Below are 12765 nucleotides of genomic sequence, written 5' to 3'. Positions count from 1 at the left end.
CAACTGAAATTCTAGAAGCCTGCTTCTCAAAGATGAGAGAAGAATTTAAGTGTTTAATATTCTACTCTAAAGTTATGGGAAGGGCCAAATGATCATCTGTGATATTACCCCCACTTCCTGCTATCAGTTTTAAAGACTGCCTTTTTGGATTTAGATTTTGTAAAATACTGGTGGTTTACGTCACATTTTAAGAAATTATGACAAAATAGATACTTTATAAAAATATTAAGACTTACTGGTTAATCCAAGCATCAAACAAAACACTCTGAGATGATGTGTTCTAACAGGTGAAAAGCCATTTAGGCCTTTACAGAGTTAAGCAGCTTCTCTGCTGTTCCAACAGGTGAAAAGCCATTTAGGCCTTTACAGAGTTAAGAATATAAGAAACAACTGTTATCATAATTAATAAAATATTCCAAAACTATTTTAATGAACAAAGTTAACTGAGAAAATGATATATGAAGTGACTTCTGCTGTACAAAACCATATTTTTATAATGAGTTTATGTATTTTCAGTCATTCAAGTATAAATGCTCAAGTTACAGTGTTCCTGAAAGGACAAGTAAGGAATCCTTCCCCCCAAAAGATACTACTTTCATGTCAAGAAAATTACAGGGCCATTTTGATGCCTTTTACAGATAACTGTTCTTTTTCCTATCCTTTAGAGAAAAAAAAAAAGTACCCTCTTTAAAGTGAGAAAGAAAATTTTTTCCTCAAAAATTCATGAGAAGTCCAAGTAAAGCTTAAAGGGTATAGAATCAAATGTATGAAGTATTTTTCAAATCAACTATTGGCACATTCAAAGAAAATTAGCTCAGCTAGTTATTGTATTTAATAAATGTCAAAACCATTAGAAATATATTGTGAACAATAAAATACACTTTGAAAATAACAGATTTTCAAATTCAGAATTCTAAAATCAAACTCAATGTAAATTTATAGCTTACTTCTGAGGTCTGACTACCTGAACTATGCAATTACATGCAAAATCATAGTCACCTTTCACTTAGATGATGAAAACTACTGCTTTCATCCTGGTGTTCATCTTCAAAACTTAAATTGGACCAGCTACCAGTGCTGTCATCACCAATACTGAGATTCATCTGCTGGCTACCAAAAGACTCAGTTGACTGAAAGTCTTCTATTTCTTTTGGACTGAAAAAAAAAAGGAAGGAAGAAAGAAAGTCCAAAAGCATCAGATTCTGAATTATAGGACTATCCATTTGATGATAAAGATGACAAAAACAAGAAGTGATATTCAGAGCTAGACCAGTGGTCCATCTAACCCTTGGTTTGTGTCTGCTAATAAAGAGGCTTGGCAGGAGAGCATACTAACTTCAAAGTTAGCTGAGGCACCTACACAACATCCCTAACTCACCTTGTTCATCTATTATGGATCCATTCCAAGCGCACCATTTATTTAAATTCTCTTTAAAGCAGTTCATGTTTTCACCTGGGACCTCTATGAAGGAGCACAAGTTCCTAAGTTTTTGTAAGACAATATTTTATTTGTACCAAAAATTACCCCTTTTCTGGCTTAATTTAAGAACAAAAAAAAGTAGTTCTAGGAATTCTAGTACTGTCAAGCCTATAATCAAACTAGCCAAATCTCTTCAAGATTTTGAGCTTGGATCATAACCTCTCTCATTTTTTTCTCAATGAAAAGACATTTATATTTTTATTCCATCTTCACAAGAAATGTCATTCACTGTTCAATTACTGTATTTGTCCCTTCTACATTTTATTCTGGAGTAACAGTTTAAAGTGATATTTTAATTTTTTACTGAAGTATAGTTGATTTACGATATTAAATTAGTTTCAGGTGTACAACATAGTGATTCAACATTTTTATAGATTACACTCCCTTTAAAGCTTTTACAAAATAATGGCTATATTTGTTTCCCTGTGCTGTACAATTTATCCTTGTTGCTTGTTTTACACATAGTAGTTGGTATCTCTTAACCCCATACCCCTATCTTGCCCCACATTTTTAAACATGAAAAGGGAAAATGCTGATCTTCTGGTCAAAACCTTCTAGTGGCTTCTCGTTAATCAAAATAAGAGTCCAACTCCTTATAACATACATCAGGTGTGACAACCTCTCACAACCTCCGCTGGTCTCCTACTCTCCCTGGCTCCCTTGCTTTAGGCACACAACTTCTCTGAGGCTTCCCCAACATGCACAGTCCCACTCCTTTGCCTGGAACCCTGTTCTGCCTGATTCCCACTTACCTTATTCTCTCTCCACCTTTGGCTCTTTGCTCAAATGTTACTTTGTCAGAGCAGCTTCCCTGCTACCTACTGAAAACTGCACTGCACCCCACCGGCTGCTGCCCACTGCCACCCCCAGCACTAACTCCCTGAATCTCCCTATTTTAAGATGACCAAGAAAAGAGGCAGTGCTTGTCATGGCTTTGACAAAAGCTACTAAAATATCCGGCATTATCGTGTGGCTTAATTAAATTCCTCCTCAACTCAAGAAATTTTCTCTTTCTGTGAGACTAACAAGAATAATCCTACAAACTAATAACACAAGCTGGTCCTGATGTTTTCCCGGGGAGAAAGAAGGTTAAAAGTGAATATTTTAACTAAGGCGTTAGTATCGCTGAGCACAAGACACGGTTACTGAAATGCAGAACACTGCAGGACCATCAGGAAGAACAGTCCCCTTAGACGGTGGCCTATCAAGAGGAGTGGTGGCAGGAGTGGAAGTATTTGGAGAATTTTTGCTTTCTTCAGAGCAGTTTGGTTAAATTACACTCTTTTTAAGAAAACTTACCTTTGTGAACAGAAATAAAAATTTAATCTCAGAGTAGTACATTAACATGGTGATACTCAACATTTGCTGTATAAAATTCTCCAGCTGTTTCTTTGATTCAACTTTACCTACTTCACAGCTTTGTAAACTTAGGCAAGGTGATTATCCACGCTAAGCCACATCTTCCAGCTCAGTGAACGGTTCATACCTTCCTTCCCTCAAAGGGCTGTTGTGGGATAATGAGACAGTGTCTATGAAAGTAACAGGTAGGCTATAAAACAGTACACAAATGTAATAGGGAATATTTTTTGTTACTTTAGGATTAAAAATAATGATATCTTGCTGAACAGGACCTAAGACACAAATGATCACGTTAACTTTTCACTTCATCGTAAGACCCGAAAGAAATCGGAAACTTACCTGCTAACGGCCTGTCCAACATTCCTCATCGCCGACGTCATTATCTCAGTAGTGAGGCTTTCAGCAAAGATGACACCGTCCTGTCCGATCCCACTATCAGCTGCCAAACTGGTACTGCTCAGCTCTCTCTCTGCCTTTTCAATCACTTCCGCAACTACCTTCTCAGCAAGCACTGTCTTCTTATCAAGATCAATGTGAATTTGAGGGACATCGAGATGAAAAATTCTAGATTTCTGGTAGACGTTGCTAAATTTTGAATTAGAAACTGGCTTACTACTAGCAAGTGAATCTGGTCTGGGAAAGCGTGGACATGAATTTCCACTGCAGTCATGGAGCTCTTTCCGGTCACAATACCTGCAAGCCTGACTTACCAGAGGTGACAACTTTTCTGCATAAGTGACCCTATCGGCCACTTTTGTGGTCTCAGACACGTGGAAGACTGCAGATCCTGAACTCAGCTCTAAAGCATCATCCACTACTTTGTTAGCATACTGTTCTATAGCCTGAACAACAGTCTCTCCATAACCACATCCACTCAAGCTGCCCGTACCGTGGGAAAACCTGTGATTTTGTGAGGAAGGCTGAAGAGACGCGGGAAATTCTGGCTCGAAGTGAGACTCAGCATCTTCGTCGCATCCATCTTTTTCATAAAGGCAAGAATCTGTTAAGGATTTTGGCAAGCCAACTGTAGATGCCGTCAGCTCTTTTTTAACATCTCTTGTAATGCTGTGAGCGAGAGAGGTTGAAAAACTATACAGTTCCAAGCACTCATTTCTGCATGTATCCTGTGTCCATTCACAAGTCGGGTTTTTATGAAGGTAACCTCCACTTATTTTACTTTGTCTTTTTTTATCTACTCCTTGCTGGTGTTCTTTGCTTAAGAATAGTAACAGTTCATCATTGGTTTTCACCTGTGAGCTTTGCACAGGGAACATTTTTGAGTTGCACTTCATTTTGGCTGTCTTAGATGCTTCTTGTAATCCTGACTTAACAGACCGATAAGCAAGTCTATTGGCATACTGGTCCATTATTAACTCACTATCACCACCTTCCTGTTTTAGTATTTGGATAATGTGACCTGCGTACTCATCTGTCACACTTTCACAGCTGGGATACTTGTATGTCAGACCTGACAGAGAAGAACTTGGTGGTAATGAAAGAAGAAACGAATCTACTTCTCCTGGGTGTGCTACAGCCTCTATATCCGTCTTCTCTTCTGATCTATAATCTTGGTCACTATCAACATAACTGTTCCTCTTCTGCCTGAAAAGCATACAACCTCTAACTTTTGCTATTTTTTCAGCTTCTGTAATGACTTCCGCTGCCATATCACCTGCAAAATTGCATAATGTTTGTAAGTTTTCATCTAAGCAATTTAAAAAAGTAGGTGATATGCTTCTTTGACTTTGCACATTTAAGCAAGGGCTTTTAACCTTGGGTTCTTGAATTATTTTATTGTCCAAATGGGAAGCTGCCATTTCGGTTGCAAGAGAAATGATGTGTACTGCTAACGCATCTGCAAACTGAACTTTCTTCCCTGAGGGCTCTGACTTCACGTCCACTTCTGGCTGCTCTTCATCTTCACTACTTTCAACTTCTTCTGAGAGAGATCGCATGAGTTTCAACATGAACTCTTCTTTTTCTATAGTATTTTGTTCATTTTCAGACAAACTGCCGACAGACGAGTTGTGAGGTGTAGAAGGTGGTGTGGCAGGTGCAAATTCTTTTGCTAACTCCCCCTTGAGCTTTTTGGTTAACTTCTTGATGTCCCATTCAGAAGCAGCCTGGGATGGGACTAGAGGAGTTGACGGAGGAGTATCAGGTATCACATTCCCGTCTCTGATCTTCTGTTTATCTTCCACGTGCAAACCATCTGCACATGTGAGCACTGGGGATGAGAAACTATGTGAATGGGCAAAAGGGTTCTCCTGCCCAAAACGCCAGGGCTCAAGTGCTGTATCATTCAAACTATGCTTTTTCACAGATTTGTCCTTAGCAATTTCCTTCAAATCAGGTTTCTGACCTGCTGCAGTTGGACAAGGTGGTAGTGTCTCTAAAGAAAATCCATGAGCCATATAACCTTTACATTCCAGAACACAATCCTTTCTTTCTGAAAGTGAACAGTGAGTTAAATGATCTTGAGCTTCAAGAAACTTGGGGAACTTTTCCGAGGTCAACCGTGACTCATCTCCAGGAACAGGCAAGTCTTCCTTGTGGAGTACATTTTTATCTACATTTGGGATCACTGATTTGCTTTTGTCTATGGAATGTTTAACAATAGATTTAGACAATCGATCAGCAAACATGTCCTTCTTGCTAGCCTCACTCTGTTGCGGTGTTGCTTGATCACAGTGAAAAGGAGGGGTTTTTCCCTTTACTGTTTTAGTTAAACAATCTTTGTGTTTATCCATTGTTTTTGTAACTTTGAATGACGTCACTGAATCTAAAGTTTCATTTACTATTGTATGCACCACTGCCACAGAAAAATTGCTAATAATCACAGGATCACTCGTTACTTTTGAAGAGCTTTCCATTTCAATATCATCATTAGTTGGTTTAACATCATTCTGGTTACCCGGATGGTGTTCTGAAGGTAAACAAATATTCCTGAGACAAGCTACCTCCTCTTCTTTGTTTTTTGTGGCAACCCCTGCTTGGGTAGAACCACCATTCAAATTACTATCATCAGATGATGGATGGGACTTTGCCTGATACATATTAGATGAAATATGATATGGGAGAAGGGCACTTCCTGCCAAGGGCACTGGTATAGAAGTAACAACTCCAGAAGTACAAAACAAGGCCTGTTGTACTGTGTATTCCTTTTTATATTCCTCCATTGGTTTTGTCACCATAATTGTCTGACCATTAAAAGTAGGGGAAAATGTAGAAGTCTGTGTCGGTGGCACTACATTTTCTGCACTCACATACTTAATGTTATCTGTGGAAACACTAACTGCCGCCTTTGTTGTGAAGGTCACGTCAACTTGAGACAGCTCAATGAACGCTTCCTGTATTACAGATTCAGACAAATCTTTTGCATAGGACTTCACTACTTTGTCTTCACAGTCAAATGACCGACGCTGTGGAGATGCAGGTGTTGGAGGATACGAAAACTGACACACTTCCATGATGCCTTCAAAAACAAGTTCTTCAGCAAGATCTGCAGCAAACCTAGCAACAGTGTTTGTAAAGATCTGTTTCTTTACATACTGTAAATCTTTTAGAGCATTTGCGAAAGCTTCACTCACCAAAAAATTAGCCAGACCACTAATGGCACGTTCTTTCAACGAAAACGCACGCTGCCTTCTCAGTTCATTAAATGCCATCTGAAAAACGGATGATGTCAATTTGATGGCTAATTGGCACAAAGCATTGGTACATGAAAAGACTCCTTTCTGTAAGTCTTTAAATGCACTGCCAAAACTTTTCTCCACAAGATCTGCTGCAAACTTCTGAATGCTATCCTTAATCATTGAGGATTTATTTTTAGATTTACTTTTTTGATCAAGGCTCCCACACTTAAGAGCTACCATTTTATTTTCTCCCTTTTTAATACTATTAATGTTGGATGTTGCATTTGTATGTTGGGTATAAAGAACCGAGCCCAGTACTTCACATGAAAGGCTATCTGCATAATCTTCATAGGTATAATAAACAGAATCATGATTTTCATGAATCCTATCTTCACCAATATCTGTTTGGCAAAAACATTCAGCAGGAGTACAGCCTCCAAGAGGACTAAAAGCAGAGGATCGAATAGGGCTAAACAAACCACTGTCTTCCCCTGATGCCTTCACTGGGCGGGGAGAATCTGGAGCATCACACAGGTTACTATAAGGGGATTCTGGTTTACGAGGAGTTGGCTTCCTAACATTAGCTGGGAGAGCTGGACGATCAAACTTGAATTTTTGAGGATTCATAGTAGTGGTTACAGAACACAATTTTTCATGTTTGTGCCCTTTTTTTTGTGACAGCTTCCCTATGGCAGGATCTTTTAGAAATGGACAAGCAGACTCCAAAGTTTGTTCTAGTTCATCAAACTGATCAAAACTATCAAAAAACTCACTTACTTCTGAGTCTGAATCCTCAATATCATCTTTCATCACAGGAATTTTAGGTAACTCAAGTTTTGCTTTTAAACTTTTTTGATATCCCTCTTCATCCAAGAAAATAACAGGACTTGGACTTGAGCATTCTGATTCAGACGAGTAGGCAGGAGAAGAAGAGAACAACTGTTTCTGCACATCAGCATCACTACCTTTATCTGAAGCAGTAGATGACCTATAGAAACTCCTTTGGACCCAAGGCTCAGAAATTGATGTCGTGACTGAAGGTTTCACAGAAGGCAGTTCTTTATGTCCCAGAATACTCATTAAAGAAGCAGGTTTAGCCAATGACTTCTGCCACCCAGAGCCAACCAGAACCCTGAAATCATGGGTTTCTAAACGGTGACCAGAAATAGTCTGTGAAGCAGCATCACACTGGCTCCTTAGTGCAGTAATGTTTATTCCTACAGGAAAAGAATAAAATGATTATTCTTGAACAGAATTTTTTAATTAATTTAAATCAATGGGAATAAGTAGACTTGAAGCATGAAATATTTATTTGTACTGTGTCTTCTACACTACGTTGTTTAACAGATTCATCCCAAATCATACTTAAAAGCAAGTACATGCTTTATTTTACCCCACATCTGGGAATACCTGGTTTACAGAATGCCTAGCACACTGTCGCATGTTAGAAACACTAATATTTAGGTGACTCTGCCAGCTAAGTCTGCTCAAATTTGAACTTAGGCATGTTCCAAACGCTTAATGTAATAAGGGAAACAGTACTTGAACAGTACTACCTAAATAAGAAGAGAAAGAACAAAACTAAAAACCAGATAACGATGAACTTAAAATCACAAGGAAATTAATTCCTCAATCAGAAAAAAAGATTTAGATGCATAAACTTGATCAAATTTCAAAATAAATTTCAACTGAACAAGTCTGCCTTAAAACTTTTAAAACTGAACTTTACACCTTAATTCTCTATTTCAAGAAAAAAATCCAGTAAAGAACAAACCATCATTATATGGCTTTGAAGTCTCTTCCTCCTCTAAGTGCTCAAAGGCAGTGACAAAGTCATCTTCGATGGAAGATACTGACTGGTTAGTATCATCATCATCTTCATTAGTGGCCTCAAGTTGGCACTTCTGATGCAAACATGTGTCCAGGGTGTACCTTATACCCATAGCATATTTACTTAGGAGACTAAAGATAAAATCAATTCTGAGTCTTGGTAATGTAGATGACACTCTCATGACACAAAGCATTCCAGGATGATGACTCTTGGGAAAGATAAAAGATGATAAGAATAATTTTAATTTCAAAATATATTATACTTATAAGACATATTACCGGGAAATGAATCCTAGAAATAACATGATCCCATTGAAAAAAAAAAAAGAAGAAGAAGAAAAGAAACACATGCATCCTGAAAGGCTCCCTGGTTTTGTAATGTTTAATTCTTTTCCTCATTCTTTCTCCACAATACTTCTCACTTCTCAATCTCTTTTTCTCCCATCTTTCTCTTATCCAGGTATTCAAATTCTACCTATTCTATCTCCTTAAATGTTACAGAACTTGCTATCCATTCCTTTGACAATTATGTTTTCCTGTATTATTGTACAGTCCTGTGATTTTTCTTATTTAATCATTCACCTAGTTCACCAACTACACTGTAAACTGCTTGAGGACAGGAACCAGGTCTTAGTCTTTCTGTATCCCGTTTTCCTGTAGCTTTTAGTATGATACCACATTCTCTCCTATCATAAAAGAATCGTCCCCTCCTTTTACCTAAATTCCCCTAGTATTTCAATTTACAATAATGTTTATAGCTTTGATTAAAAATAAAAGTCGCCAGATTTTTCCACACATATTATTTTTAAAAATGTAAATATTGACAAATGACTTACTCAAAAAACTAGAAATTAGATAAAATAGCTAATCACCTCTTGTATCCTAGCAAATAAAACAAAGTAAATATAAATGAAAAATATAATTAAGGAAATGAGGAGAGCAGTTCTACTTTTATCTGTAAATCTCATAACGAACACAGTGGTATTTTATACTTCAAAGGATAAGTAATTCAAATTTTAAATATACTAATAATTCAATTTTCAGGAGGGAAAACATGCAATTCATTTTTCTTTGAGGTATTAACAACAAAGTAACACTTAATAAAGAACTAAAAGCTCAATGTCACAAAACTAATGACCTTTCGGACATGATGACATTTTTGTTTATAAACAAAGAACATATCTTCAGATATCCATTTTACATGGAATTTTTTAAACAAGAAAATGAGTTAAAGTATGTTCTCTAAAACATACAGCACAATATTTACATAAATTTGAAACTGGAAATAAGAGGGAAAAATTCCTATGACTTATATACAGGTAGCAGTTCAAGAAATCCAGAAATAATCAAATTTTAGAAAAAAAATTAGTATGTACTTGCATACCACTTATAGAGCTTCACACATGGAAAATCTAATTTAAAGCTATGACCAAAATTATTTTACCCTTCAGTGATTTCAAAGTTTCTTGAGTTAGATTTCTTATGAATCATATTTCCTTGAGACGGCATTAAACAAAAAGAAACTTCACCCAAGCATTTAAAAGTTTAATACACTAAATCAAATGTCACTGTAAAATTTGCCAACAAAAACTCATTAGAAATAATATATAAAAGTTACCTGGTTTAGAGGACCACTGTTTATATCTGATGATTTATTTATACCCTTCATACAAATAATTTCATTTTCATTTAGACTGCAGAAGTGCAGTGAATTCAGAAGATCTGGGAGTTCCAAAGAAACTGCAGCCAAATCCTAATTTAAAGCAATAACACAATAAATAACACTGTAGCATAACACTTTTGTTAAAGTCCCTATAATGTGGCCTTATAAAAAAATCATAAGGTCTACTGGTTAATAAATTTTCCACTTCATAATAGTTAACATACGCAGTTTACTGGCCACAATCAATTTTTTAAAAACTCAAAAATAAAATTTACTAAAATATTTTTAAATGACTATTTCTGTAGCCTTTTAAACATAATGATACCAAGCTATAACAAAATTTTACATGGTTATCTCACACATCCACGACAATTTAGGCATTTAATAGTTTTTAGCTGCAAATGTCAACCTGCAGTCCTAAAGTTTAACCATGGAATTTTTCAAATGGGATTCTTGCCTATAGAATATACTTCTTTGGAGCTTAAGTTACATATTTATAAAATCCAAGTCTATTTTTCTGCCTTTCTTCTCCAAGGTATTATATCAGACTTTACTGAAAATTTTATGAAGATGTAAAGGAAAAGAAAATGCCTTTGTTTTTCTTCTCATTTGCCCTTTTTATGTAACTGTTTTGCCCAGTTAAAAGAATTATTAATATCTTTGACCCTTCATAGAGTATTTTCCTGTTTTTATCAGTAATTCTTAAAGAGGAAGCAGAGTATGAAAGAAATATTTTGGATACTTCTTTCAGCCTTACGTTCTTGGGACTATATCTTTTCTTGTGCCTTCTGTCTAAACTATTTCTTTCAGGCAAGAGCACAATCAAGACACACAGCAGAGTTTTCATTCGTCATCACCTGATATGCATTATCTTTATAAATAATGCAGTGTTGCTTCTTCTACTAGGAGATGCTTTACTGCCACAAAAGGAAGCACGGCAATCACAAATTTTAAGAAGCGGTACGAGGTGAAAAAAAGTACGCCTACCACATCTACACGAGCTTCAACTCCTCTTCACGTAACTGTGGAGCCTTCCTTTGCTGATCCTAATCTCAACTGTCAGTCCCTTTATAAATACCTGCCTAAATCAAACAGGCTAAAATTTTTACACTGGTTAATCACAACTTTTCACAAATTTTATCTTTTAAATTTAACTCTATCTCAATTAAAAACATAAGAATATGACTGTTGACGTTAGATTATAAAAACATCAAAATAAAAAAATAAATCTTTCATTCTACATTATGACAGAATGGAGAAAACGTCAGCCTGCGGTTTGCAACCTTCTCAGGTAAGTGACTTTTGTGGTCTCTTAACCTAAAACTGCTTTCTGTCATAACAAGAATGCTCGGTGAAAACACTAAAAGTGCAAATGTCCAAGGCACACTCAAAAATTGAACTCAAAATGTCATCTTTTAACTTTAAATAGGAATGATAACAGAAGAGTTTAATGTAAATTTGGGGCTAATAAGGCAAATTTTCCATGCTCTTAAAATATGTTCCACATCTCTCAGGGCCCTTTCCAGTTCAATACATCGACCATACCTGTATATGAGCAGCATCTGTTTCTTCATTAAAACCTAGAAATGTGACCTGAATAAAAAGGGAATAAAGATCCATTAAAATTTTAAAGTCTTGTCTCAATTAGACTGTTGACAGAGCTGAGAAACAGAAAAAAAAAAAGCACACAAAGCATTAAAATGCTGCTGTCATGGACAGGATGATTAATTTTTTCAAAGATGATCACAAAGTTTTTTCACCAAAGATTTGGCTCCAGAACTGAGGTTCCTAAAACTCCCCCACAGCCACTTCATTAGCCAGTTCAATCAATTCTAGTCCCCAAACGTATCTCACATGTACCCACTTCTCTCCATAGCCCCTGATGCCACTCATCACCTGTGCACCTCCAATCCTCTCCCACCTGCCCCAGGAATTATCCTGTCATTTCCCTGTCGAAACCTTTCCAGGCTTCTCAGTGCAAAGTCCTAACACAGGGCCCAAGGCTCTGGCTTAGCTGGTGCCTTCAACTTTCCCTCACTTTCATTCATACACATGGGCCCCTTTCTGGGTCCAGAACACGCCAGAACATTCTTGCCTAGGGGCTTCAGAGTGGTGCCCTTTCAACCCGGATCTCTATTCCTTGGATGTTTACATGCCTAGCTCCTCCTCATTCTTTAAGTTCCAACCTAAATGTCACCTCCTCAGAGAGGCCTTCCCTGGGCACCCCCAAGGCTACCTCCTGATTGACTCTTTGGGATATCATCACTTTTTTCCTTCAATGCCTTTACACAGAGATTTCTCTGCAAAAGTTTATGTAAATTAAATTACTGAAGAAAATCTAATGGTCTGAGGAAATGTCACATTATTAAGTAAAAAGAACAAGTTACAGAAATATGATATAGACTATGCACACAATTTCAACCTTATTTTTAAAAACATATGCATGGAAAATAATACTGGACGATAATATACCAAATTATAAGCAGTGATTAACTCTCAATGATGGAATTATAAGTGATCTTATTTTTCTCTACTCTTTTCCCCCATGGTTTTTTCTTTCTTAATTCACAGGATTAATGATAGTCATTTTCTTTTTTATGCTTTCAGTATTTCTTATTTTTCTATATGGATGATGTACACTTTTATAACCTGAAAATTATAAGTGATCTTATTTTTCTCTACTCTTTTCCCCCATGGTTTTTTTTCTTTCTTAATTCACAGGATTAATGATAGTCATTTTCTTTTTTCTGCTTTCAGTATTTCTTATTTTTCTATATGGATGATGTACACTTTTATAA

General features: G+C 36.5%; 1 protein-coding gene across 5 annotated transcripts in view; it reads right to left on the bottom strand.

The window, feature by feature from the left end:
• The window catches only part of AKAP11 (A-kinase anchoring protein 11), a 47274-nt gene that overhangs the window by 15853 nt on the left and 18656 nt on the right, over nt 1-12765 (bottom strand). For 4 of the 5 annotated variants that reach the window (XM_061170958.1, XM_061170957.1, XM_061170960.1 and 1 more), the window contains exons 4-8: nt 11513-11560; nt 9923-10057; nt 8249-8513; nt 3179-7691; nt 1000-1155 (exon numbers count right to left, since the gene is read on the bottom strand). In XM_061170958.1, the coding sequence (XP_061026941.1) occupies nt 1000-1155; nt 3179-7691; nt 8249-8513; nt 9923-10057; nt 11513-11560 (5117 nt within the window). The remainder of the gene's footprint in view (nt 1-999; nt 1156-3178; nt 7692-8248; nt 8514-9922; nt 10058-11512; nt 11561-12765) is intronic. The other variant, XM_061170961.1, reaches the window with a different exon arrangement.

Source organism: Eubalaena glacialis, chromosome 16 (genome assembly GCF_028564815.1).
Source record: "Eubalaena glacialis isolate mEubGla1 chromosome 16, mEubGla1.1.hap2.+ XY, whole genome shotgun sequence".
Lineage (NCBI taxonomy): Eukaryota > Metazoa > Chordata > Mammalia > Artiodactyla > Balaenidae > Eubalaena > Eubalaena glacialis.
The sequence above is the reverse complement of the archived record's forward strand: the minus strand, read 5'-3'. Positions and strand labels throughout refer to the sequence as shown.